This window comes from Triturus cristatus, chromosome 3_2 (genome assembly GCF_964204655.1).
Source record: "Triturus cristatus chromosome 3_2, aTriCri1.1, whole genome shotgun sequence".
In the NCBI taxonomy this organism is placed as follows: domain Eukaryota; kingdom Metazoa; phylum Chordata; class Amphibia; order Caudata; family Salamandridae; genus Triturus; species Triturus cristatus.
Window position 1 is genome coordinate 669,159,993 of NC_140584.1, and position 24,274 is coordinate 669,184,266.

The window sequence follows — 24,274 nt, forward strand, 5'->3', positions numbered from 1 at the left end:
CAGGATTATAGAAGAAATCCCTATACTAAGGCCAGATTGGAATGGCAGACTGATCTGGAGGTGGCACTCGAGGACACTGTCTGGCGGTATTGCTGCAAGGTTACACAACAAGTATCCCTGAACGGCAGGCATCGCCTGATCCATTTTTAATATCTTAATAGAGTCTATCACACGCCGGTACAGCTGTTTTGTTATGGCCTATGGGATTCTGCAGACTGTGAGAGATGTGGGGTTGGCTCGGCAGGGTTTCTACATCTTGCCTGGATGTGCCTGGTGATAGCGAAGTTCTAGGAACAGATCTTTCAAACATTGAACAAAGTCACTGGTCTTTTGCTGACGATGGACCCACTGCTGGCATTGCTGGGGTATACTGGGAAGTTGCAGAAAGGGGTGCGGAAGCTCATAGGCATGGGATTGTTGCTTGCCAAACGCAGGTTTGCAGTGCAGTGGGCGCGGGGACCTGCGCCTACAGTTACTGACTGGTCTAACGATATGGTGTATTGCATAATGACCTGTTACCACGTCGGAGCTGCCCTAGGAGCTTCTGGGCACTGTACCAGCAGTACTTAGTTGGCAAAAAAACAGGGTAGGCTGAGGGCGCAGGCTCTTTTTAAATATGACAAATTGGATGATGCTTTGCAAGAATAAATGAGGTCCTTTTTATTTATTGAACTGTTATGAAAAGCAATGCCAGTGAAGGTTATTGATATGCTGGGAGTGAGCCACGAGAGGTGGACCCTGGGCTGGTAATGCGGCTGTACATTGGAGGAGATGTCATATATTCGTATCACATGAGGCGAGATAGCTCTGTAATTGTTCATGATATGTGTACACTGTGAGTTGCATATAGTCACTTTATTTATATGCTTTTTTCTTTTCAGTAAAAATTATTAAAAAAAAAAAAAAGAATATCAGATGGCTGATGGGAAGCGGTCCTGCTACCTACAGTTGAGACATGCCCTGCATTGTCATGTGCCGGAGGGAGAACTGGTACACAAATACTCCCTACTAGAGGACCGACTATTACTCGACCCAATGATTGACAAGGCAATTTCTCTCACATACCGAAAGCATATGAACAATTCCCCGGAACCTATAGACCCCCTGAGGGAGGCATGGGAGACAGACGTGGGGCTGCTGTAGGACAATGATGGGTAGAGGCCATATAGAGCTCTAGGGAGATTGCAGTACGAGCATGATTCAGACTGATTCAACTCCGGATCTTACACAGGTCATATGCCCCCAGGACACTTTAACGCCAACTGGGTTGATGTGACTCCGACCAATGTGCCAGGCGTTGCAGGGAGGTGGGTGCCTTCTTCCACATTCTCTGGGCCTGTCCCAAGATTCAGCGCTACTGGGCTAGAGAGGCCCGAGTGATGACCGCTGTGCTGGGTCTTCATTTCCCGGTAGCGACACGGTGGCACCTATTGGAGTGACAGGGGCGGTACACTTGCCAAACCACACCAAAACATAGCTCATGCTAGCTTTGGGTGGTGAAAAGGAATACTGCAAGGACAAGGGGGGGGTGGGGCTGATATTCTGAGGATAGGGGATTGGAAACACGATCTAGATTGGTGCCATAAGGCGGAGAAAGTCATCTACTAGAGCATAGGGTGTCCGATAAAATGGGAAAAGATATGGGCCCCATGGGAAAAGTACAGAACTTAATAATGTAGGTTTGGAGATGTATGGAAACGTAAGGGGATTAGGACCTAGTGTTATAGAGATCTGAAAATATGAGTCTTCTCTTGTCAGGACTGTACTAATCCCTCTGGCCACTACTGCCAGATTATACCCTGTTTCTGAAGATATTGTCATATCTTTGTTAATATCTTTCTCTTATTTCCTTGCAGATCCACAACATTTGTTCCCCCACCTTATGTCCGTTCCAATGTGATTGGTGGCTGCTTGTCAGATGTGCCATCATTATCTGTGTTGTTACCATCCCAACTTCCTTCATGTTATTTATTCGGGTATGTGCTATCAGTCGTCAATCTGTGACATATACTGTCTCTTTTTGGTATTTCTTTCTCCTATTCTTTTCCTTCTACCATCTTATGCTGCTCCCTTCATTATTCCTTCCCCTCATTTCTGTATGCCCCTTTATATCTCCTTTTTGCCATATATTGCATTGTATCCTCATACCATAGTTGTTAACTATATAATAGTCCTCGTGGTTTATATGTTTTCTCATTTTTATAAAAGTTAAAGAGTAATTTCATGGAATATAAATGGTTTTATTAGTCCTATCAAAAGACAGAGAGTATTATCCCATTTTGCCAAATCCGACCCAGATTTAGTTATACTCCAATAAACTCATCCTAATCATTCTGAAGCTTTAAAACTTAAGTATGACTGGGTAAGCTCTGTATTTGTATCCTCTACTGATAATAAGAAAAATGGTGTTATCATTGTGTGCAAACCTTGACTCTTGTTGTCCTTTCGCAAGACACAGATGACAAAGGCAGATGGATTAGTCTTAAACTTTTAATCAACAATCTTCCCTTAAATGTAATGTAATGTAATTGGTAAATTACTAGCCAATTATCTGAAAGTGAATTTGATAATCATATCACACAGCAGTTCTATGACTAAGCCAAAGGATATTTTAAAGGAATTTGTTGACTTCTCCAAGCAGTTATATACTCCTGAAACTCTAGTTAAACAATCTCGAATTGATGACTATTTACATCAGACCTGCAACTCTATTTCTTCTCACTTAGACTTTGCGTCTTTGGAGGTAAATCTTATTCCCAATGAGATTTCCCAGGCTCTAAACTCATTGAAATAAGCTGAAAACACCGGATCCAGATGGTTTTACAGTTGAATCTTTTCTACATTTCTGAAATATTTTCATCCCTCGCTTGTTACACTTGTTCAATCAATTTATTGATTCAGGTTCTACTTCAGGTACTTTCCAGGAATCCACAATATGTCTAATACCTAAATAAGGGAAAGACCCCACTCTATGTAACAACTACAAGTCTATATTATTAGTAAATGTAGATTTTTGCAAAAATATTAGCGATTTGTTTTGAAACATTTCTTCCACGTCTTATTGGGAAAGAGGAGTCAGGTTTCATAAAAGGTAGATTAGTGTTTGACAATACTAGACTCTTTTTTTTTTTTAATGTACTCAGTAAAGTGCCTTTTCTTAAAACTCAATTGGGACTTTATGTTAAAATCTTTAGCCTGGCATGGTTTTGGTCCGAAGATAATTGCTCTTATTTCCCTCCTATATCAATCCCTATGGGCATCTGTTCTAGTTAATGGTATAGTGTTTCTACGTTTTCCTTTACAATGTGGCGTTCGACAGGGTTGTACTCTTTCTCCCTTATTATTTGTTCTTGCTCTTGAACCTTTCCTTTATCCATCTTAATTCCTCCATCTCTGGTTTCCCCTATGCAGACCGTCAACTAAAAATAGCAGCTTAGGCAGATGACGTTCGTTTCATCTACTTCCCAGAGGAATCCTTGTCTGCATTATTTAATGAAATAACCCTTCTCAGCAGTTTTAAGGTATAAAATCAATAATGAAAAGACACAGATTCTTCCTTTAAATAAATGAATACACTTTTAAAGAATCCTTAATAGAAACTGGTTTTCAGTGAGCAACATCCTCTAGGATTAAATACTACTTGGTTTACAGGGTCAGTGCAAGATTCAGCTGCTAATAATTTTAAGAAACTTCTTCCTGAATTGAAAAACTGCCCTCTACATGGAATTCTTTATATTTATTTTGGTGAGGCCATCTGGATTCCATAAAAATGATGATTTCTCCTCTTTTACTTTATATTGTACCTAAGTTGCCAGTATAGATTCTCAAATTCACCTGTAGGGAACTTAATTCTATTCTTTCTAAATTCTTTTGGAACAACAAGAAAGCAAGTATTTCCTTATCTCTTCTACAAAAATCAAAACTTGAAGGCAGTGTCAATCTTCCAAATTTTAGTATATATCATACCGTGTTCGGTTTACGCCACACCTCCTTTTGGATCGCCGATTTTCTCTCACCTTTTTCTCCTTTATGGCTGCATGTTGAACAATTTCTTGTTTATACATTTTCTCTTCTGTTGGCTTGTATATGTTGTGCTCTTCCTTCCGCCATCAGCGTGAATTCTTTTAAAATTCGATCTTTTACCACATTTAATTCAGGAGGATTTATTGGATTGCTTTCGCTATTATCACTGTCTATGGTCTCAGAGATATTTGTCTCTTTTTCTGTTGCCATTGGAGTGTTTGTCTTAGAGGTAGATGCCTGTTGTTGCTCTGTTGTCTCCTCTGTTTCTTTCCTCAAATGGCCACATTTTTTACTGAACGTAAGAATTTGTCCTTTATTATAATCCATTTCATCACTTTCAAATTTAATCAATTTCTTTGTTTTTATCTCTCCCTCTATTTTCTCACGCCTTTTTGTTCATTTTTGCCATTACTTGTTTAAATTCATCCAAATTGTACAATTCCTTTAATTTGTTTGTAATTTCTTCGCTCTCTTCATTTAATCTGATGCATTCCTTTTCGGCATATTTTATGAGTATTTTTAGTATATTTGACGAGCATTCATGATTATTATTCATCCATTCATCGATCATTTCCGGATCAGGGTTTTGAAAAGTTGGAATAATGTAGATGCGGAAACTTCGAAGTATTCTCCCCACATCTACATACTGTTGCAATGCCGTGGCTTCCCACCACTTTGACTGTTCCTTCTTCAACACTTTCCATAAAGTGTCCCATAATTTTCGTTTGTCATCACCACTCTTGTGGCGGTTTGACTTGCGATACAGAATATGCGATTTATGCAGTAAAATGCCCATGTAACCAATTTTATATTGGAAGTACCATCCATAGAGCTAAAAAGAGGATCTTAGAACATTTATGAGCTATAAGTAAAAACGACAAGCAATACCCAGTCGCCCACCACTTCAGTTCCAAACACACTCAAAATCCAAATCTTCTCAAATTCTGTGTGTTGGATTGCGTCCCTCAAAGAGAGAGGGGTGGCAATCAAACATTACAATTGAGAAAGTTGGAATCAAAAATGATTATTAAATATAACAGCCTGTGTCCCGTAGGTTTGAACCAGGATGTAGAAATGTTAGTACGTTTAAGATAAAATAAATTGTTCATATCTGCATCCGCTTATACATGTTTTTAAGGGTTTTTTAAGTTTTTATTATTTAGCACACAGTAGTTCTATTGGTTAACATGGATATTATTTAGTTTGTTGCAGGATTGAAGCAGATTACAGACAAGAAGACGTTTATGTTGCAAATTTCTATAAGAAGACAATGTACTGTTGGGATTATAGCCTCACTTGAGCTGAATAACACGTAATAATGAATACTGCAATGCTAGTAGATGCATGTATTCTTGTCAGCAGTTGCTGTATCACCATTCAGGAATAACATGACCCACTTGGGTATAATTACGATATGTACAATAATGGAGAGGGCAAAATAATATAGCACTACAAGTAGCATTGGCTTCACAAAATTGAAATCTACGTTTTACTATAAATTTACAGTGTCTGAAACGGAGCAACAATTGAAAAATTTGAATTCGTTGTAATCTGCCTCGCTTTAATGAATTGAAACATTTTGAACAAAAACTTTATGTTGCAACAACAAGGTGAATAGTATGTTTACTATGTTTATTAAGTTAACAGGAAATTAACTCTGCAACTTTAAAAGAAGCATTTGTCTTTGATTCCTTGCCCGTGAACAAGGAGTGATTGAAACTCCGCAACGCGTAGGGACTTCCATTACCTAAAATAAACACGTCTTTGCATTGAGGCCACGGCACCAGTGAGTTTTATTTCACGAACAGGACACTGGATTGTGCGTGAGATTTTGGGAGTGGCATCCCTGCCGTGCTGCTCGCCGTTCAAGAGGCTCGGGTGAATGCCGAGTTATATGTTGGGATACATACATGCATGTGTATGTATATATATATATATATATATATATATATATATATATATATATATATATATATATATCGGGTGAATGCCGAGTTATATGTTGGGATGCATACATACATATATATGTATGTATGTATGTATATATATATATATATATATATATATATATATACATGTCTCAATGCTCTACTTCTCATAGTGCTCAATTGTTATGGTTACCTCCAACCTCTTTTCTTAATAATACTGTTGATTAAATCTAATCTCCAATTTGTACGTTATCAGAGAACTTCCAGCCACTATGAATATTTTATCTCTGTTGCTTCTTATCTAAAAGATTATTCATTTTTACTGTTATTATTACTTCAATATTGTAATCTTTTTAGACTCGCTGTAATAAGTTTCATAATACGAGGACAAATTCTTATGTTTATTTCAATATTGTTTCTCCTTAATATTCTTTTCTCCCCCATCCCGTTGAAAATCATAAAAGACTTTAATTGTTTTGTTGAATTCAATCTTCCATTGTAACAGTTCAATGCATGACCGCTTTTATAAATTCCTTTCTGCTCACCTTGATATTTAATTGAAGTATTTTAAACATTTAAACAGTACCTTTCACCATGTCTCCCCAAGAACATTAAATTTACTCAAATTTCCATGGAAAAGAACAAATGCACCCATATCTTATCATAATTGGTTCCAATATTTGGAACAATTGAGACATTTATCAACTAGAAAATGTTAAATTGTGCACCAGTTTCACTTTATGAGGCTTTCTCAGCAGTCGGTTTGTGAAAGCTTATCTGCTGTGATTGGATCATTTTTCCAACTAACTGTGGCAACTCTGCCACAGCATTGAGCTTTCTGCAAAGCAACATTTTTATGGGTTTACAAGATTCAAATCCAAATGATCTGAACTTTCCAATTGTACTGAGTAAAATATGGTGAATATGAATGCCAAGACATGATAACCAAATACATTAGATGATTTCAGTGGAGGATATGTTTGAAACTTCGATTGTCTGGGCACCAACATATGCACATTTTGTAATCAAAATAAAAGTTGAAACTACAATGAGATAAGGAAATGTATATATATTTAAAGAGGAATATTGACCAATTGTAGAAATACATACATAGGCGTATTGGTTTATTCAGTGATTAATGCTGTTTTAGAGACAAAACTATGAAGGCTTTTAGGCAACAGATGAGTTACTAGAGGTATGCAAACAGTGCTTTTCTTACCTGAAGTGTTATTTCTTTCTTTTTCGCAGCCATTTTTTTCTGTAATGAAAACAATACAATAGGATTACAATCCACATGATAATGGCTGAATATGCATAAAAAAGTTCAAGTGTCCCTTACATTACAAGTAAAAATTATGTTCAGCACAGGAAAAAAAGACATACAAATTGTCAATTTTTAATGTAATTCCTATTAGAAGGTTGTGGGAAATGTGTTGGTTGTGAGTTCTATAACTATCTACTGGCGACTGCCAGTAGATTATATATATATATATATATATTGTGTGTGGTGTGTGTATATATATATATATATATATATATCGAAGAATTTCACCAAGAATGCTCCTGTACACCAACAATCTCGAGGAAAACCGGAACAGACGAAAGCTGACCCAGGATGCAAGTGAGAACATTTCTTTATTCTTGTTTTACAGCAATGCCTGCATGACGCGTTTCAGCCTACGAAAGGCCTTGATCACTCAGCATTCTTAGCGAAATTCTTCGTTAGCTACCTTACCGGCTTTGCTTCTCCGGTATTCAAGCTGACCCCTCCTTCGAAACGGGCTAAGCGGCAGGAAGCAGTTCTTTCGGTGCTCCGGAAGGTCCTCGTTGTTCCTGTCATATATATATATACACACACACATATATATACATATATATCTAGATACATATATATATATAAATACATATACATTATCTACTGGTGTTCGCCAGTAGATAGTTATAGTTAGGATCGTGTTTCCATAGGAAATCCGCAACATTCTATTTGGAATAACTTTGGAGCCGATTGACGAATCCTCGCGAAATTTTCAAAATAGGTATTGCGCTCCGCTCCTTCCCTGAAAGTCTCGGGGGGATTCGTCAAGCGGGGGCTGAGAAAAAGGGGGGGGTCCCAAAACACGTTTTCCCCATGCATTTTTCCATAGGACCTTTAGTCCAAGCTACAGCCCGAACGGCTGAACAGAATTACTTGAAATTTGGCAGAGAGGTAGTCCTCAGGTCAGGGATGTGCCTTTTGCAGGTCTGGTGTAAATCTGTTCAGTATTTCCTGAGAAAATAGCATTTAAAAGCATATATATATCTATAAGCGCGCACCGTGCGCGTACGGTAAAACTTACCGTACGCGCACGCTGCCGTGCGCGAGCGCGATTCTGATTGGTTGTTAGATCTTAGTAAACATTCGAATCGGTCGAAACCAGGAAGTGTCGGCCGCCATTTTGTCTCTCGCAGTCTGAGGGGGTGAAAAACAAAGGTGGAGAACGTGAAAAGGGGGCAGGGTGGACAGTTCCTGACCCCCTAGCCTTTGTCAGGGGGTCCCAGAAGGTCCCCCAAGGGCCAAAATTTCCTTTAATTTTTTTGCGAAAAATCGCGGAGTACGCGTAGCGTGCGCGTACGGTAGAAACGGAAAAATTCCGCGAACGGCGTAACGTGGGCGAGCGGTGCGCGAAGCGCACCGTGCGCCCACTTTGTGCGCACAGTGCGCGCACGGTGAAAAACCTTAAAAAAATACATAACTTAGCATTTAAAAAACCGTACAAATTCACTGAAAAAACCATAGGTTTCACACACGTTATAGTTAGGAATTAGCATTTAAAAAACCTTGCAAATTCACTTAAAAAGCCATATGTTTCACACATGTTATAGTTAGCTGGACATTTCACTCGTGAAAAACCATTGAAATTCCCCCGTTATAGTTAGTGCAGGCAACTATAACTCACGCGACCGCAATCCTCTGCTGGTGACATCAGATATTACATCACTGATGACATATGTGTTTTTCTGAAAAAAAAATATTTGTAATATATGTATAGCTAAAAATTAATGGAAGAAGACCTGGGTAAATAAGTGTCTAAATACAGTGATGTAATATCTGACGTCATCAGCAGAGGATTGCGGTCGCGTGAGTTATAATTGCCTGCACTAACTATAACGGGGGAATTTCAATGGTTTTTCACGAGTGAAATGTCCAGCTAACTATAACATGTGTGAAACCTATGGTTTTTTCAGTGAATATATATATAGATACATATACATATATATAAATTACCTACTGGCGGTCGCCAGTAGGTAGTTATAGTTAGGACCACGTTTCCATAGGAAAACCTCAACATTCTATTTTGAATAACTTTGGCGCCGGTCGACGAATCCTCGCGAATTTCTCAAAATAGGTGGGGCGCTACGCTCCGCTCCTACCCTGAAAGTCTCGGGGGGATCCGTCAAGCGGGGGCTGAGATAAAAGGGGGGTCCCAAAACGCGTTTTTCCCATGCATTTTTCCATAGGACCTTTAGAACGAGCTACAGCCCGAACGGCTGAACAGAATTACTCAAAATTTGGCAGAGAGGTAGTCCCTAGGTCAAGAAAGTGCCTTTTGTAGGTTTGGTGTAAATCTGTTCAGTAGATTCTGAGAAAATAGCCTTTAAATCAATATATATATCTGAGCCCGCTTACGGTACGCTTACCGTACGCTTACGGTAAGCGTACGGTGGCGTGCGCGAGCGCGATTCTGATTGGCTCTTAGATCTTAGTAAACATTCGAATCGGCCGAAACCAGGAAGCGGCGGCCGCCATTTTGTGTATTTCACTCTGAAAAAAAAGAGTGAAAACAAGGAAAGGGGGCAATGAGGAGAGTTACAGACCCCCTAACATTTGTAAGGGGGTCAAAAAAGGACAGAAAAGTACAAAAAAAACATTTATTGATTTTAAAAAAAATCACGGGGTACGCGTACAGTAAGCTCACGGTAAGCGTACGGTAGAAAAAAAAAAAAAAAAAAATGAAAATCAGATTTAAGTGTTTAGATATTAGGGGGCTCTAAAAAGAGCCGTTGTGTTTATGAAATGATTTTTTAGTGGTACCTACAAGTAAGTACCGATGCAGAGTCTAAGGTTCAAGAGGAAGACTCTGTTCCCTTCATCATTGAAGTGCACACCATCTCCTCTATAAATGTCTTGCATGTCATAACGCAAGTTGTTGTGGTAAATGGCACCCATACCATAGTCACGGAGGAAAGCAGAAACAGATTTGTTGACGTGCTTTCTTGCTTTGTCATCGCACCGCGTGCCCACCGTGCGTGCACGGAACTAACTGCGTTAAGTGGGCGCGCACGCCACGAATGGCGTAAAGTAACTTAGCATTTAAAAAACCGTACAAATTCACTGAAAAAACCATAGGTTTCACACACGTTATAGTTCGGAATTAGCATTTAAAAAACCTTGCAAATTCACTGAAAAAACCATAGGTTTCACACATGTTATAGTTAGCGGAAATTTTACTGATAAAAAACCAATGAAATTCCCCCGTTATAGTTAGTGCAGGCAACTATAACTCACGCGACCGCAATCTTCTGCTGATGACATATGTGTCTTTATGAAAAAAAAATATTTGTAATATATGTATAGCTAAAAATGTATGGAAGAAGACATGGGCAAATAAGTGTCTAAATACAGTATTAGCATCAGCAGAGGATTGCGGTCGCGTGAGTTATAGTTGCCTGCACTAACTATAACGGGGGAATTTCATTGGTTTTTTATCAGTAAAATTTCCGCTAACTATAACATGTGTGAAACCTATGGTTTTTTCAGTGAATTTGCAAGGTTTTTTAAATGCTAATTCCTAACTATAACGTGTGTGAAACCTATGGTTTTTTCAGTGAATATATATATATATATATATATACATATACACATATTATATACATATATGAACACCAGGACTCTCTCCCAGGTAGGGAAAAAGGCACGACACAGCTCCGGGGATTTCAAAGGCTTTATTGCTGTTCTTTACGCAGGTCAGCGAAGTAAAAAAAACGCTTTGGCAGACAGCTTTCACCTTCAATTGGCTTCTTCAGTGCCGGTTTCAATTGTTCCTTGATCTCACAGGAGGGGGCAACTGCTGTGGTTTAAATAGTGTGACCACTCCTAGTCAGGTGGTCTCTTGCCCCTCCTCATCCTTAACGATGTTCAGGTGCCTTACACTCGCCCATCCAGACAGATGCATGCTGGTCCTGGAAGTCCTCAGAGAAAGCCCATTCAGTATTAGGGCATTTTCTAACACCATGCGATGTCCCAACGAGTTGAGTGTAGGTCCCATATCACCACAGGTACCTGGAAGGGTTTGGCCTTTTTCTGTCCCCTTATCAGGCAATCAGTGTTGCCTCCTCTCTCCCCTTGTGTGGGGGGGTGACGCGTAGCAGTTGGATGCACAGTCCAAAGTGCATGCTTCCCACGTTGCTCCAGAACGAGAGGGCGGTCGTCAGCCAGTGCCTGCTTCCTGGCAAAACATGAACACCAGGACTCTCTCTCACATATATATAGGACATCAAGAAAGGCAGATTGCCGAAACACGTCTGTCAGTGCGGGGTGGGGGGGAGTTTGCACGAATAAATGACATCTGAAGCAAGGACATTTGAGTGCTCTCCTATTTACGCTGACCGGATCGTTGGACGCGTGGAGAAATATATATATACATACATATACACACATATATATATATATACACATATACACATATATACACATAGAATATACCAGGAACAAGTGGGACACAAGGGACTTCCAGAAACACCCAGGAGAGTTGTGCCAAACCAATTGCTCCCTTCAAAATGAAAAGTAAATTTACACCTATCATGCCTCGTAATGCCCTGGACATTTTCAAAGAACAGATTGTGGCAAAGGTAAAAAGACTGAATAGGGCAGTAAATAGGTCTAAAACTAAATACTCTAACCAGGAGAGGAGATACCACCTATTAATACCAAAACTGAAGCAAGAGAATAAGGTGGTGATAAGGAACGCTGACAAAGGCAGTAACATAGTTTTATGGTCATTAGACGAGTATTTGAAAGAAGCTTATAGACAGCTAAGTGACTAGGAATGCTATAAAAAAGCTCCATGCAAAAGTACATGGAGATACAAGATCCCTTTTTTGCGCAATTGTTGGCATGGAAGAGTATGGGCCTGCTAAATTGGGATGAATACAAATATTTGAAAAAGGAACATCCGACCATCCCGGTTATATACTTTGTGCCGAAAGTACACAAGGATATACAAACACCGCCAGGCAGGCCCATAATAGCGGCATGCGATGGACCCCTGGAACATATGTCAAGATATATAGATTTCTTTTTGCTGGATCATGTAAGAACTTTGAAATCATATATACAAGATACTGGGGACTTTATACGCAAAATTAACAATGTGTAATGGGAACAGGAATACCTACTTATAGCCTCAGATGTGTCATCATTATACACGTGTATTAGAAATGCAGATGGCATAAGAGCTGTTCAATATTTCTTATCAAGTGGACCAATCAAATATATGCACTACAACAAAATGTTGTTAAATATGTTGCTCTTTAGTCTGGAAAACAACCTTTTTTTGTTCCTTAACCAAATGTACCAACAGACACAAGGTGTAGCGATGGGGGCCAGCTTCTCTCCCAGTTATGCCTGTCTTTTTATGGGGTGGTGGGAGGAACTGGTCCTCATGCGTAAATATGAACAAATATACACATCAAATGTTATCTCCTGGTTAAGATTTATAGATGACCTTTTTATTGTATGGAGGGGAACTAAACTAAGTGCAGAAGAGTTTATAGACCTTATAAACAACAATGACGTTAGCTTAAAATTCCCTTCAACTATTAGCAAGGAGGAAGGGACATTTTTAGATGTACAAGTCCAAGTGGCAGGCAATAAACTTTCTACTTCTCTATTTAGAAAGCCCACCGCAGGCAATACACTCCTACACGCAACAAGTGCACATCCCTTACATCTTAAAAATAGTATCCCTTATGGAAAAATGTTGCGTGTTAGACGTATTTGCAACGATGAAAGATTCAGACAATAAACAAGCTGAATGCCGCTCTCGTTTTTTAACTAGAGGCTATACCACAAATATAGTTGATGGGGAAATAGCAAAATCTAAAAAGAGAACAAGGGAAGAGCTATTAAAATACCCTGCAACTAAAAGATCTGATGACAAGTCTCAGGAACAGACCAGATTTATTCTATCTTTTTCTAAACAAGAAAAACAACTGCGGAAGATTTTTAGGCGCAATTGGCCCATTGTACGGGATGATCGCATTATTGGCAAACTTATGCCTCCAAGTCCAGCTATAGCTTTTCAAAAATCAGCCAGCTTAGGCAATGCATTGGTCAAAACCAATATGGAGGAAGAAAGGAAGGGCACATGGCTGATGGCCAGAAAAGGATTTTTCAAATGCCCCACGTGCAAAGCCTGCCAATATGGTATTAATATGACTTCATTTCAGACGGCATTCAACACAAGATTGCAAAACATAAAACAGCATTTAACATGTAAATCGGATTATGCTGTATATGTTTTAGAATGCAGCTGCAAATTGAAGTACGTAGGTAGTACAAACCTACCCGTACATAAGAGAATTTTACACACACATAAGGGCCATAACCAACAACGATCCAGTGGCTAGGCACTTGAAAGAAAACCATAATAGTGACCTCAAGAAACTAAGATATTATGTAATAGATACAATACTGCCACCAAAAAAAGGGGAGACAGAGAAGCCATGCTAAGACGCCTAGAAACTAAGTACATTCTTGAATTTGATTCCAAACAGCCGACAGGCCTTAACACAACAGAGGACTTACATACATTTTTATAATCATTAGGTCATATACCCCTACTGATGCAAGGTATTAAGCTGAACATTGAAAAACAATGAACAAACAAATTAACAACAAAGAACTAGAAAATAATAACATCTACATCAGAAAATTAAGAGAATGTACATACCATTAGCATGAGCTTTTAAGTTTTGTACATATTTATGCATTTTTAGCTAGGCGATTATTTATTCCATAAAAGTGTGTTTGTATATGCTATATACGACATGTTACTCAATATATGGTCTTAACCTCTTGAGTGCCCATGACGAGATGGTCTCGTCATGGGCCGCGGTTGCCCTGTGCCCATGACGAGACTATCTCGTCATGAGCCCCGCCCGCTAATGAAACGCCCGGCACAGGGCGTGGAAAGGACGGGGCACTCAAGGGGTTAACAATTGGCTTCTATTCGCTGCAATGTATTTACGAATAATTTAAACCCTTGCTATTAGCTACGCAATTCCCTGATTTGCTTATTTGCACATTTCTCACGCAAGCACTTTATCTAATTGCGGCACAAAAACAAAACAATTTTTGTTAATTGAATATTTAAACTCATAGAGTAGCCGTGTATTTCATGTGGTTGGTTACAATTCATGTATTTACACATATTTTTCATTTATTCATGCACCTTACACAATTGAAATATTTAGTTGTTTTTAAGAGTTTTTTTAAAAACTGATTTTTAACACGGCACATCGCCACTTTAGCTATGAAATACTGTAATAGCAGATGGTGAAGTTTTTCACACTTTTTTATGGGGAAGCACTCTTTATTTATATTTCTATGCTATCAGTTTGTTTTTAATTAGGACTCTATGCATTTATGCAAAAATAATTGCCCATTCAGTGGAAGGAAATATGTATGGTCCGTATACATTTTGTGGCAACTAACTGTATATGGGCACGATTATACTAGTAGATATATAAATCTGTTACTCAAATGGCTCTTAATGTGATTTTTAACATTATGTGACTGCATTGAGCATTTAAGCCTAAAAATGTTAAGCTCCCCAAAGTATAGCATGTTGTCTATGTCTATAAAACATTTGGTAGCACTTGCACTTTAAAAATGGGTTTCACTGTCTTAGCCCTGTCATGTGATCAAGGCCATCTTACCGGCCGAAACGCGTCATGGCGGACTGAACTAGGTGACAGTAAACAATTTGCACAAACTTTGGGTATGCGCTCGTTTTTCTACAGTTCTGCAAGGAAATTTGGAACGAGGCTAGTGATATTACCTACTGGCGGTCGCCAGTAGGTAGTTATAGTTAGGACCTATTTTCCATAGGAAATCCGCAACATTCTATTCCCAATAACTTTGGCGCCGGTTGACGAATCTTCGCGAAATTTTAAAAACGTTTGGCCAGCTCCGGTCCTATTCTGAAAGTCTCGGGGTGATTCGTCAAGCAGGGGCCGAGAAAAAAGGGGGATCTCAAAACGTGTTTTCCCCCATGCAATTTTCCATAGGAAACTTTAGTCACAGCTACAGCCCGAACTGCTGAACGGAATTACACCATATTTGGCATAAAGGTAGCCCTTGGTTCAGAGTCGTGCCTTTTGGTTAAATGGTGTAAATCCGTTCAGTAGTTCCTGAGAAAATCAAAAGTAAAATCACATATATATCTGGGCGGAGCCTAACCACACATCTCATTGTGAGATCTGATTGGCTGTCAGCACTTCATCCAAGAAGTGTTGGCAGCCATCTTGGGACCAATATACATGATAGCACCTCATTAAAAAGCATTGCAGTTAATAGAAGTTTTTAAGACTTTAGTTACATTCTAAATCATTTGTTGATGGTACCATACTCATTTTAGGAATTGTGGTGTGTTCTAAGGTGATTTTACCATGTGAAAAAGCCTTCTGCTAGAATATCATGAATCATGTTTGAGAGAAGACTATTTTCTCATGCTTTTCCCACAGAGGTTTGGAAGGTGATCTATAAGCTAAGCAGAGAGCATATTTTCTGTAAATTCACATTATCTTTCTCAGTCATGTGAGAATGAAGTCTGACATTCTCAGTAAAACATGCACATTCAACAAGGGCAGAGACTGTCAGTTGATTCCTTTGTGTTCTACTGCAGCTTCCCAGAATGTTATAAAGAACAACTAGAGCGCTAACAGTCTTACATATGACAAACGTATGGCACACCTGAAGCCATCTTGATTGGAATAAACTGGTAACACTTAAAACATTTAATTTAAAAATGAACACAATGAGGGGGTTCATTTTGCCATAGAAATTATGATTAGTGCTGCAGAAAGAAAAATTAGGGCACATTTTGAGTGACTTCTCAAGTCCTCTTCTATTTCATTAAAAAAATCTGACATGCAGACTGAACCATGCAATTTTAATATCAGCAGCAGACTTCCGTGGTGAGCAGTAGCTTTACTACAGTGATCTAATAAGCAACTAGAGTGCTAACATTCAGAATGTATGGCAAATGTGTGACATATCTGAATACCTTCTTGATGGAATCAAAGTAAAAACCTGAAAGCATTTCCTACTGAGGAGACTGCAGTAAATGAGGAAATTAGGAAACTTCATAACAAATAAATCTCCCAAGATGGCCACCAGAGACAAAAGGGCCCAAATGCAGCACAAATATCACCCAGATGTAGCCCACATGTAGCCTAATGACAGAAGTGTGCAAAGCACTTTTTATTTTTCGTGTTTTTGCAGTTTTATATAGTGCAGACTTGTCAAGTATTGGAGTGCTTTACATGAGCATTGGTTACATCACACAAGAACAAATTCATTTTGGTTGTAGACATGGGGAGATTAAGTGATTTGACCAGAATCACAGAATGTCGAACTGAAGCAGAAACTCCAACCTGGTTCCCCAGTTGCAAAGTCTGCAGCTCTGGAAGTAACACCACATCCTCTCCCCTAAGTGCAACATTTAATCAAGTGGTCAACTGGATAAAATAACATAAAGATAACAAGTAATTTAAAAGTGTTTGTCGCTATTTGAAAACTCACAAAATATGTCCTCATTTTAGTTTTTTAGAGCACTAACCATAATTTTGATGCAAATAAGACCCTCTCACATATGTAATTTCTGAAGGAAATGCTCTAAGTATTACAGTTTTGATTACATTTTTGATGACGTCAGGCGTTCCACACTTTTGTAATAAATATAGAATGTTAGCAATCTAGTTGTTTATTAGGATACTGTTGAGAGGCAGAGGCCAGGGGCACGGACTCTGAAAAGGAAGGCAGGTAGGAGGGTGCAGAGGCAACCATTTGACCACACTGGGCAGGCAGGAAGGGCAGTGGCAGCACAACAGATTATGGAGGGCAGTAGTAAGGGGGCAGGGGCAACAAACCAACAACAAAGGACTGGCAAGAGAGGCTGTGGCAATATAATAGACCATTGCAGGCAGAAGGAAGAGGCAGTGGTAGTACAACCATACATGCATACATGCCAACAGACCCGATTCAGCCAGGAAACGTCCAATGTTTTTAAACTCAAATGGGCTTTATTTGATCTGTCTCCTGTCTACAATCTCCTCTTTTTCAATGTAACTCAAAGGGGAAAATCAATACCCCAGTTTTTTTTCAAAATCTCCCTCTTACCAAGTTTAAAATGTTCGCAAGTATGGTACATTGGATCTTGGAAGGCAGGAGGAATTGGGGTAGGGACATGGACTTGGATAACAGAGGACAAGAGGGACATGGAGAGGTGCACCAAACTGACCCTACAGGGCAGGTATCAGGGTTTGCAGCAGCACAATACACCAGGGCATGCGAGACAGGAGTGCAGCACAACAATCCATAGAAAGCAATAGGGAGGGGACAGAACTATGCACATGGACAACAGAGAACAGAGGGGAAAGAGGCAATGGTAGCTAGCTGACCATAATGGACAGACAGGAGAGAAAGCTGCAGCATAACAGACCACAAAGGGCAGGAGTGACGGATCAGGGGCATTACAATGGAACAGACAAGCCAGGAGGGAGGGAATAGGGGTCTGCACATGGAAACAGAGGGCTGGGGGCAGGAGCAGCAAGATGACCATGGAGGTCAGGCAGGATGGGCACTAGAAGCAAGACACACCATGGAGAGCAACAGTTAGACCATGATGGCATACACACAGACCCTGGAGGGAAGGTGGGAGGGGGTCAGGGGTAGATAGCTGACCACACAGGGAAGGTGGGAGGGTCCGTGGCAGCACAGAAGACCATGCATGGCAAGCGGGAGGGATAGTGGCAGCACAATGGCTATGATGGGCAAGAAGGAGGGTGCAGGGGCATGCACAAAGGACCATGGAAGATAGAAAGGAGGGTCAGGACCTGGGCACAGACAAGAGAGTTCAGGGGCAGTTGCAGCACAACAGACCAGGGAGGGCAGAAGGGTGTGGCAGTAAAATGGACCATGGAGGACAGGAGGAAGGGGGTAGGGGCATGGAATGTGGACAGGCAGGGTGGAGGTGGCAGGGACAGGTTACAGTCATTTGACAATGCTAGGCAGGTGGGAGGGGAGTGGCAGCTCAACAGAACACTCAGAGTAGATAGGAGTGGCAGGTCCATGGAACATGGTGGGCAAAAAGAATGGAGCAGGGGCATGCACAAAGACATCGGAGGGCAGGGGGAAGGAGAATAGGGGCAGCAAGCTAAGCACAGAGGCTAAGCAGGAGGTCAATGCTGGGGCATAGAATTGGGCAATGGAGGGCAGGAGGAGTGGACTTGTACATCATGCTAAATGGAGGGCAGTGGAAGACCATGCATGGCAGGAGGGAGGAGGGTAGTCCATGGATTCAGATAACAAAGGATAGGGAGGAGGTGGAGGGGGCAGCAAGCTAACTGTTCAGAGAAGGCGGGAAGGCCAGGGGCAGAACAATGGCCACACAGGGCTGTAATAAGGGAGCAGGGACATGGACTTGGACAATGGATGGCTAGGAGGAGGGAAGGCAGGAGCAGCAAGCTTGGGTGGGGGCAGCACAATGCCAGGCCCTACTTCCAACCCCCCACCATCCATTGTGATATGCATCTTACTTTACGTTAAAAAACAAAAACCAGAAATTTGCTGAAAAAAACAAAGATTACAGGGATGGTATAGTTAGACTCAGATTTCACTCATTCACAACCAGTGAAATTCAGCAGTTATAGTTACCTGAGCTAACTATAACTTACGCCCCCGCAATGTACTGCTAATTACCTCAGACATTACATCATTCATGACATGGTCAGTTACATCACTCATGACATCACTCATGACATCTCTAATGAGCTGTGAATGGAATGGAACTATAATCGCTAGAACTTTATTTAGGGATAGTGTGTGTATATTAACACCCCTTTTTTAGGTCTCGCCTGACCCAGCGCATGCGCTGGTCTGGCGAGACTTATTGAGAGGGCTCCAAAAAGTGCTACCAGGCCAGCCTAGAGCTACAGTGCATGTGCGCGGGCGCGCGCGCCGCGCTTGACCGAGATTACTTTCACTTTTGCTGACGCGCGGCTGCTTTGATGTTTGATCGCGATCACTTTCGCGGCACCACGGCCGCTTTGAAGTTTGATCGCGATCGTTATACTTAGAGGCGTGTATTTTAATTCTTAAAGTAGTGTTTTCAACAACACCCCATCTCTCCCGTTTTATTGCGGCCTGGCAAACGTACAATGGAGCCCTTACAGTGATGACATAGTTTGAGGCTGGCTTCAGTGTCGCATGGCCGGCACCGCTCGTACTCAATAGTCTGGGGCAATGAACTGATGAGTTGTTGAACAGCTCGACCACTTTCGTTCGAGTACAGAACGTGTTCTCTTCTTCTTTCCTCCTCTTCAGCAGCTTGCAAATGTAAATAGGGCACATCACTGTGGTACGTCAGCTGCATAAGAGCCCTTCTGCCATTTATTGGTTTAATGTCTTTAGCGCAATGTTTTTGTGACGCGTAAATAACCTTGGACCCAACCGGTGGGCAAAGAGTGCCACTTGGACTCCATCTCTCCAATCCATGTTTTTTCCCCTTTCTTTTCTGACACAAAAAGTGCTCGGTATACCCATTTGTTTGATGGCACTGTGTAACCACTAAACCCAAGTGAGAGGGTTTGGCTTGCTCCAGAGTTTTGCTTTTCTTTGCGGCACCTCCTCTGTCTGGTGTCAGGGGAGGGTTGCCACCACCAGCACGTTTGTTTGATTCCCTCCCAAGCTTCTCTCAGCAGCAGGGCTCCGTTCCTACCTCTGATCCCACACCCCACCCCTGCCTCTCAATGTTGACCCTGTTATGTTCACAGTCACAATGTACTTTCAAAACAGCACAACCCGCGCATATTTTTCACGCATAAAGGCCTGCTTGAACCTTCAAAGAAATAAAGGAGAGGGGTGGGGCTTCTTAGAAAAAAAACAAGCATTGGCATAGCCAATAGGTCTCGCCTTTGGGACCTTACAAGTGTTTAGCAATGCAACACTTGATGTTGTTGCACCAAGGATATTGTGCTGGACAACTAAACACTTATAAGATCCCAAAGGCGAGACCTATTGGCTATGCCAATGCTTGTTTCCTTTTCTTTCGTGTAAGAACCATTATATTACGCAACGTGCCCAGATTAATATGGCCGATAGCTGGTCCCTTTAACCCCTTCTGTGCCACGCCCTTTCCCCCTCCTGTGCCGGGCGTTACATTAGTGGGTGGGGTTCATGACGAGATAGTCTCGTCATGGGCACAGCGCGACCGTGCTCCATGACGAGACTATCTCGTCATGGGCACTGAAGAGGTTAAAGTTTTGTGTAGACCATTGTTTATGTTGATGTTTGCAATTCTAAGTATGTTTATTATGAATAAGTCACGTTGACGAACATACAGGTATGGCGGTCATGGGGCAAGATATGCTGGAATGACATTGTGTGCATATTAACACTTGTTTTCTTTTCTTTATTGTATCAATTCCTGAATTTTCACATCGTGACCAGGCCAATATGGCCGCCAGCTTTTTGGATTAAAGTAATGCACTTCTGATGACGTCACATATTACATCACTCATGACATGGTCAGTGACATCACTGATGACATCTCAAATGACATCACTCATGACATCATCTACGTGATCATCTGATGCACCTCCTCACAACCTAAAATACAGACTACCATTCTCAAAACCATAGAGACACCAATACTAGTACAGCTACAATATTCTGTGCACTATGCATGCAGACCTCTAATCAACTATATAGCTCTGATACAGTAGTTTAAATACTCAGTTAGTACCTATGCAGTCTAGGAATCCTTCTGTCTGCCCCATGCACTTCTCCATTCAACCATCCAGCACTATCTACGTATCCTATCACTCTGCCAATACCTAAGCACTAATACATTTGGCATGCCCTCTCTTGCAGCAATGAAATTTCTCCAGTTATTAGTCATATACTTAAGGAATGGCCTAGCCGCTAACACAAGTGCAGGTACAATATTTTGTACACTATGCATGCACACCTCTAACCAGCTGCAAACTATTGTTACGCTCTTCTAAAAACCCAGTTAGTACCTATGCAGTGTAGGAATCCTCCTGTCTGTCCCATGCATTTCTCCAATCACCCATCCAGCACTATCTACTTATCCTATTACTCCACCAATACCTAAGCATTTATAAATTCACTACACACTCTGTTTGTAATACTGTAATTATTCTAGTTACTAGTCATGAACTTATGGAATGGCCTAGCTACTAACACAAGTACAACTATAATATGTTGCGCACTATCCAAGCAGGCCTCTAACTAGCTACATAGTATTGATACACTCTTCTAAATACCCAGTTAGTACTCATGCAGTGTAGGAATCGTCCAGTCTGTCCCATGCACTTCTTTAATCACTTATCTACCACTATCTACTTATCATATCACTCCACCAATATGTAAGCACTTATAGTGTTCACTCTGTTTGTAGCACTGTCATCATTCCAGTTACTAGTGGTATTCTTATAAAATCACCTAGACACCAACCCAAGTACACATAAAATATTCTGTGTATAATCCCTACAAATCTCTAAGCAGATACATACTACTGGTCCACTCCATTAAATACTGAAGTAGTACCCATGCAGCGTAGGATACCTCCTGTCAGTCTCATGCAATTCTTCAAGCACCCATCCAGCACTATGTTCTTATTGCATCAGTCTGCCAATACCTAAGCACTTATGGGGCAGATTTACAAGCACCCTGCGCCACCAGTACGTCATTTTTTGTAACGTAGTGATGGCACCAGGCACTCCTTCATATTTACAAGGAGAGGAATAGCCACCCTGCGTGGTTTTTCCTCTCCTTGTAAATACGACCCCTTCATACACAGAACTTTGCATTGAAGGGGCGTCCCATAGGTGTTGCTTTTGGGTATTCCCCACGCAATACCCATAGAACAAGACACATCTCCAGATTTATGAGAAATCGTAAATCTGGAGATGTGTGTGAATGCTGCGCCATCCTAGAGTTGGTGTAGCAAGGCGCAACGAGGAGAATTGTTTTCATTTCTCCTCATTTTTTCCTCTTTCAATGCATGCTGCATTCCACAGCATACATTGAAAGAGGAAAATGCCTTTACTGATTGTTTTTGTGCAGGAAGGTGTCCCTTCCTGCACAAAAACAATCTCCACACAACACAGACATCCTTGCACCATGGTGCAAGGGTGCCTGTGTCACCGCATGGCTGTAGTTTGTGCAGCAGTGCAGAGGGAAGCACAGAGTTGCAACATATTCATGTACATGTGTCACATTCCTGTGCTTCGGAAGTGCCACAGTGCAGTGCAGCTAAAGAGCTTGCAGTGTCATGCTGCAGTACTTCCTCATATATCTTCACCTATAAATTCACCATACACTACTAATGCATTCTTTCAGTCAATCATGCTGTATACATATATTCAACCAAACTTTCACACATTACCTTGCAATTATAGTTCTTTCTTTAACCAGATAAGGTAGTTCTGATAAGAACTTTTTTTTTCTTCTTTTTTCTTTTTTTTATTTTTTTGAACAATTTTGTATTTTTTTTTGTTTTTTTCAAAGACTGAACAAAAAAAAGAACGAATAAAACAGGAAACATTTGGAATTACTTATCATTCCAAAAACAAAAAAACAAAACAATTAACAACGATGGTTGCGTTGCGCAGCACAAACTGAATCCACCGACTGCACACCGAAGCATATAAATTTCTTACACTTCACGCAGTGTTGCTCGAGAAAGGCGAATTCTGGCCTAATGTCCATTGCAGGTGTTCCTGAGGACGCTCCAGATGTACTTGCCACAGCAGGTGAGGGGTTCAAAGCAGCTCGCCTCATTTCCTCCCGAGCAAGATTGAGAGGATGTGTGGTCCGGAGATGCTTGTACATAGAAGCAGTGCCACAAGAGTATTTTTTTTCACTGCCACTTGACAGGACTCGGTCACAAATTTTGCACGTCACCTTTCTCGCATTTACTTTCTTCTCTCCAGGTGGAAAAGTGAAGAATTTCCACACGACAGATTCCGGCCTTTGTGGACGTGGTGCCTCCTGCAAGAATTCTTCTTCAGAAGATACTTCCTTCTGCTGCTGGTGCTGTCCAGATGCCATTTTGTTTGATATTTTTTGAGAAACACCAAAAAAACAAGCAAAAAGGGTTAATGAATGATGTAATATGTGAAATCATCGGCAGTGCATTGCGGGCGCGCGAGTTATAGTTAGCAGAATTAACTATAACAGAGGAATTTCTATGGTTTTGTACGAGTGAAATGTCCAGCTAACTATAACATCCCAGAAACCTATGTTTTTTTCTGTGAATTTCTAAGGTTTTTTAAATGCTAATTTCTAACTATAACGTCTCTGAAACCTATGGTTTTTTTAGTGAAAATATATATATATACATATACACATATATACATTATCTACTGGCGGTCGCCAGTAGATAGTTATAGTTAGGACCGTGTTTCCATAGGAAATCTGAAAATTCTATTTTGAATAACTTTGGCGCCGGTTGACGAATCCTCGCGAAATTTTCAAAACTAATGGGGCGCTCCGCTCAGCTCCTACCCTGAAAGTCTCGGGGCGATTCGTCAAGTGGGGGCCGAGAAAAAAGGGGGGTCCCAAAACGCGTTTTCCCCATGCATTTTCCCATAGGACCTTTAGTCGAAGGTACAGCCCGAACGGCTGAACAGAATTACTTGAAATTTGGCAGAGAGGTAGTCCTCAGGTCAGGGAAGTGCCTTTTGCAGGTCTGGTGTCAATCTGTTCAGTAGTTCCTGAGAAAATAGCATTTAAAAGCATATAAATATCTATAAGCGCGTACCGTGCGAGCACCCTAACGTGCACGAGCGTAATTCTGATTGGTGGTTACATGTTAGTCAACGTTCGAATCGGTCGAAATCAGGAAGTGTCGGCCGCCATTTTGTTTGTTTTCAGTGCGAGAGCGAAAAAGGAAAGTGGTGAACGTGAAAAGGGGGCAGGGTAGAGAGTTCCTGACCCCCTAGCCTTTGTCAGGGGGTCCCTGAAGGACCCC

General features: G+C 40.9%; 1 protein-coding gene across 3 annotated transcripts in view; it reads right to left on the minus strand.

The window, feature by feature from the left end:
• Positions 1–24,274, minus strand: part of NME9 (NME/NM23 family member 9) — a 592,734-nt gene that overhangs the window by 534,061 nt on the left and 34,399 nt on the right. For all 3 annotated transcript variants that reach the window (XM_085648664.1, XM_085648665.1, XM_085648663.1), the window contains one exon: positions 7,171–7,209. In XM_085648664.1, the coding sequence (XP_085504790.1) occupies positions 7,171–7,203 (33 nt within the window). In that variant the 5' untranslated portion in view covers positions 7,204–7,209. Of the gene's footprint in view, positions 1–7,170; positions 7,210–24,274 lie in introns of those variants that run through there.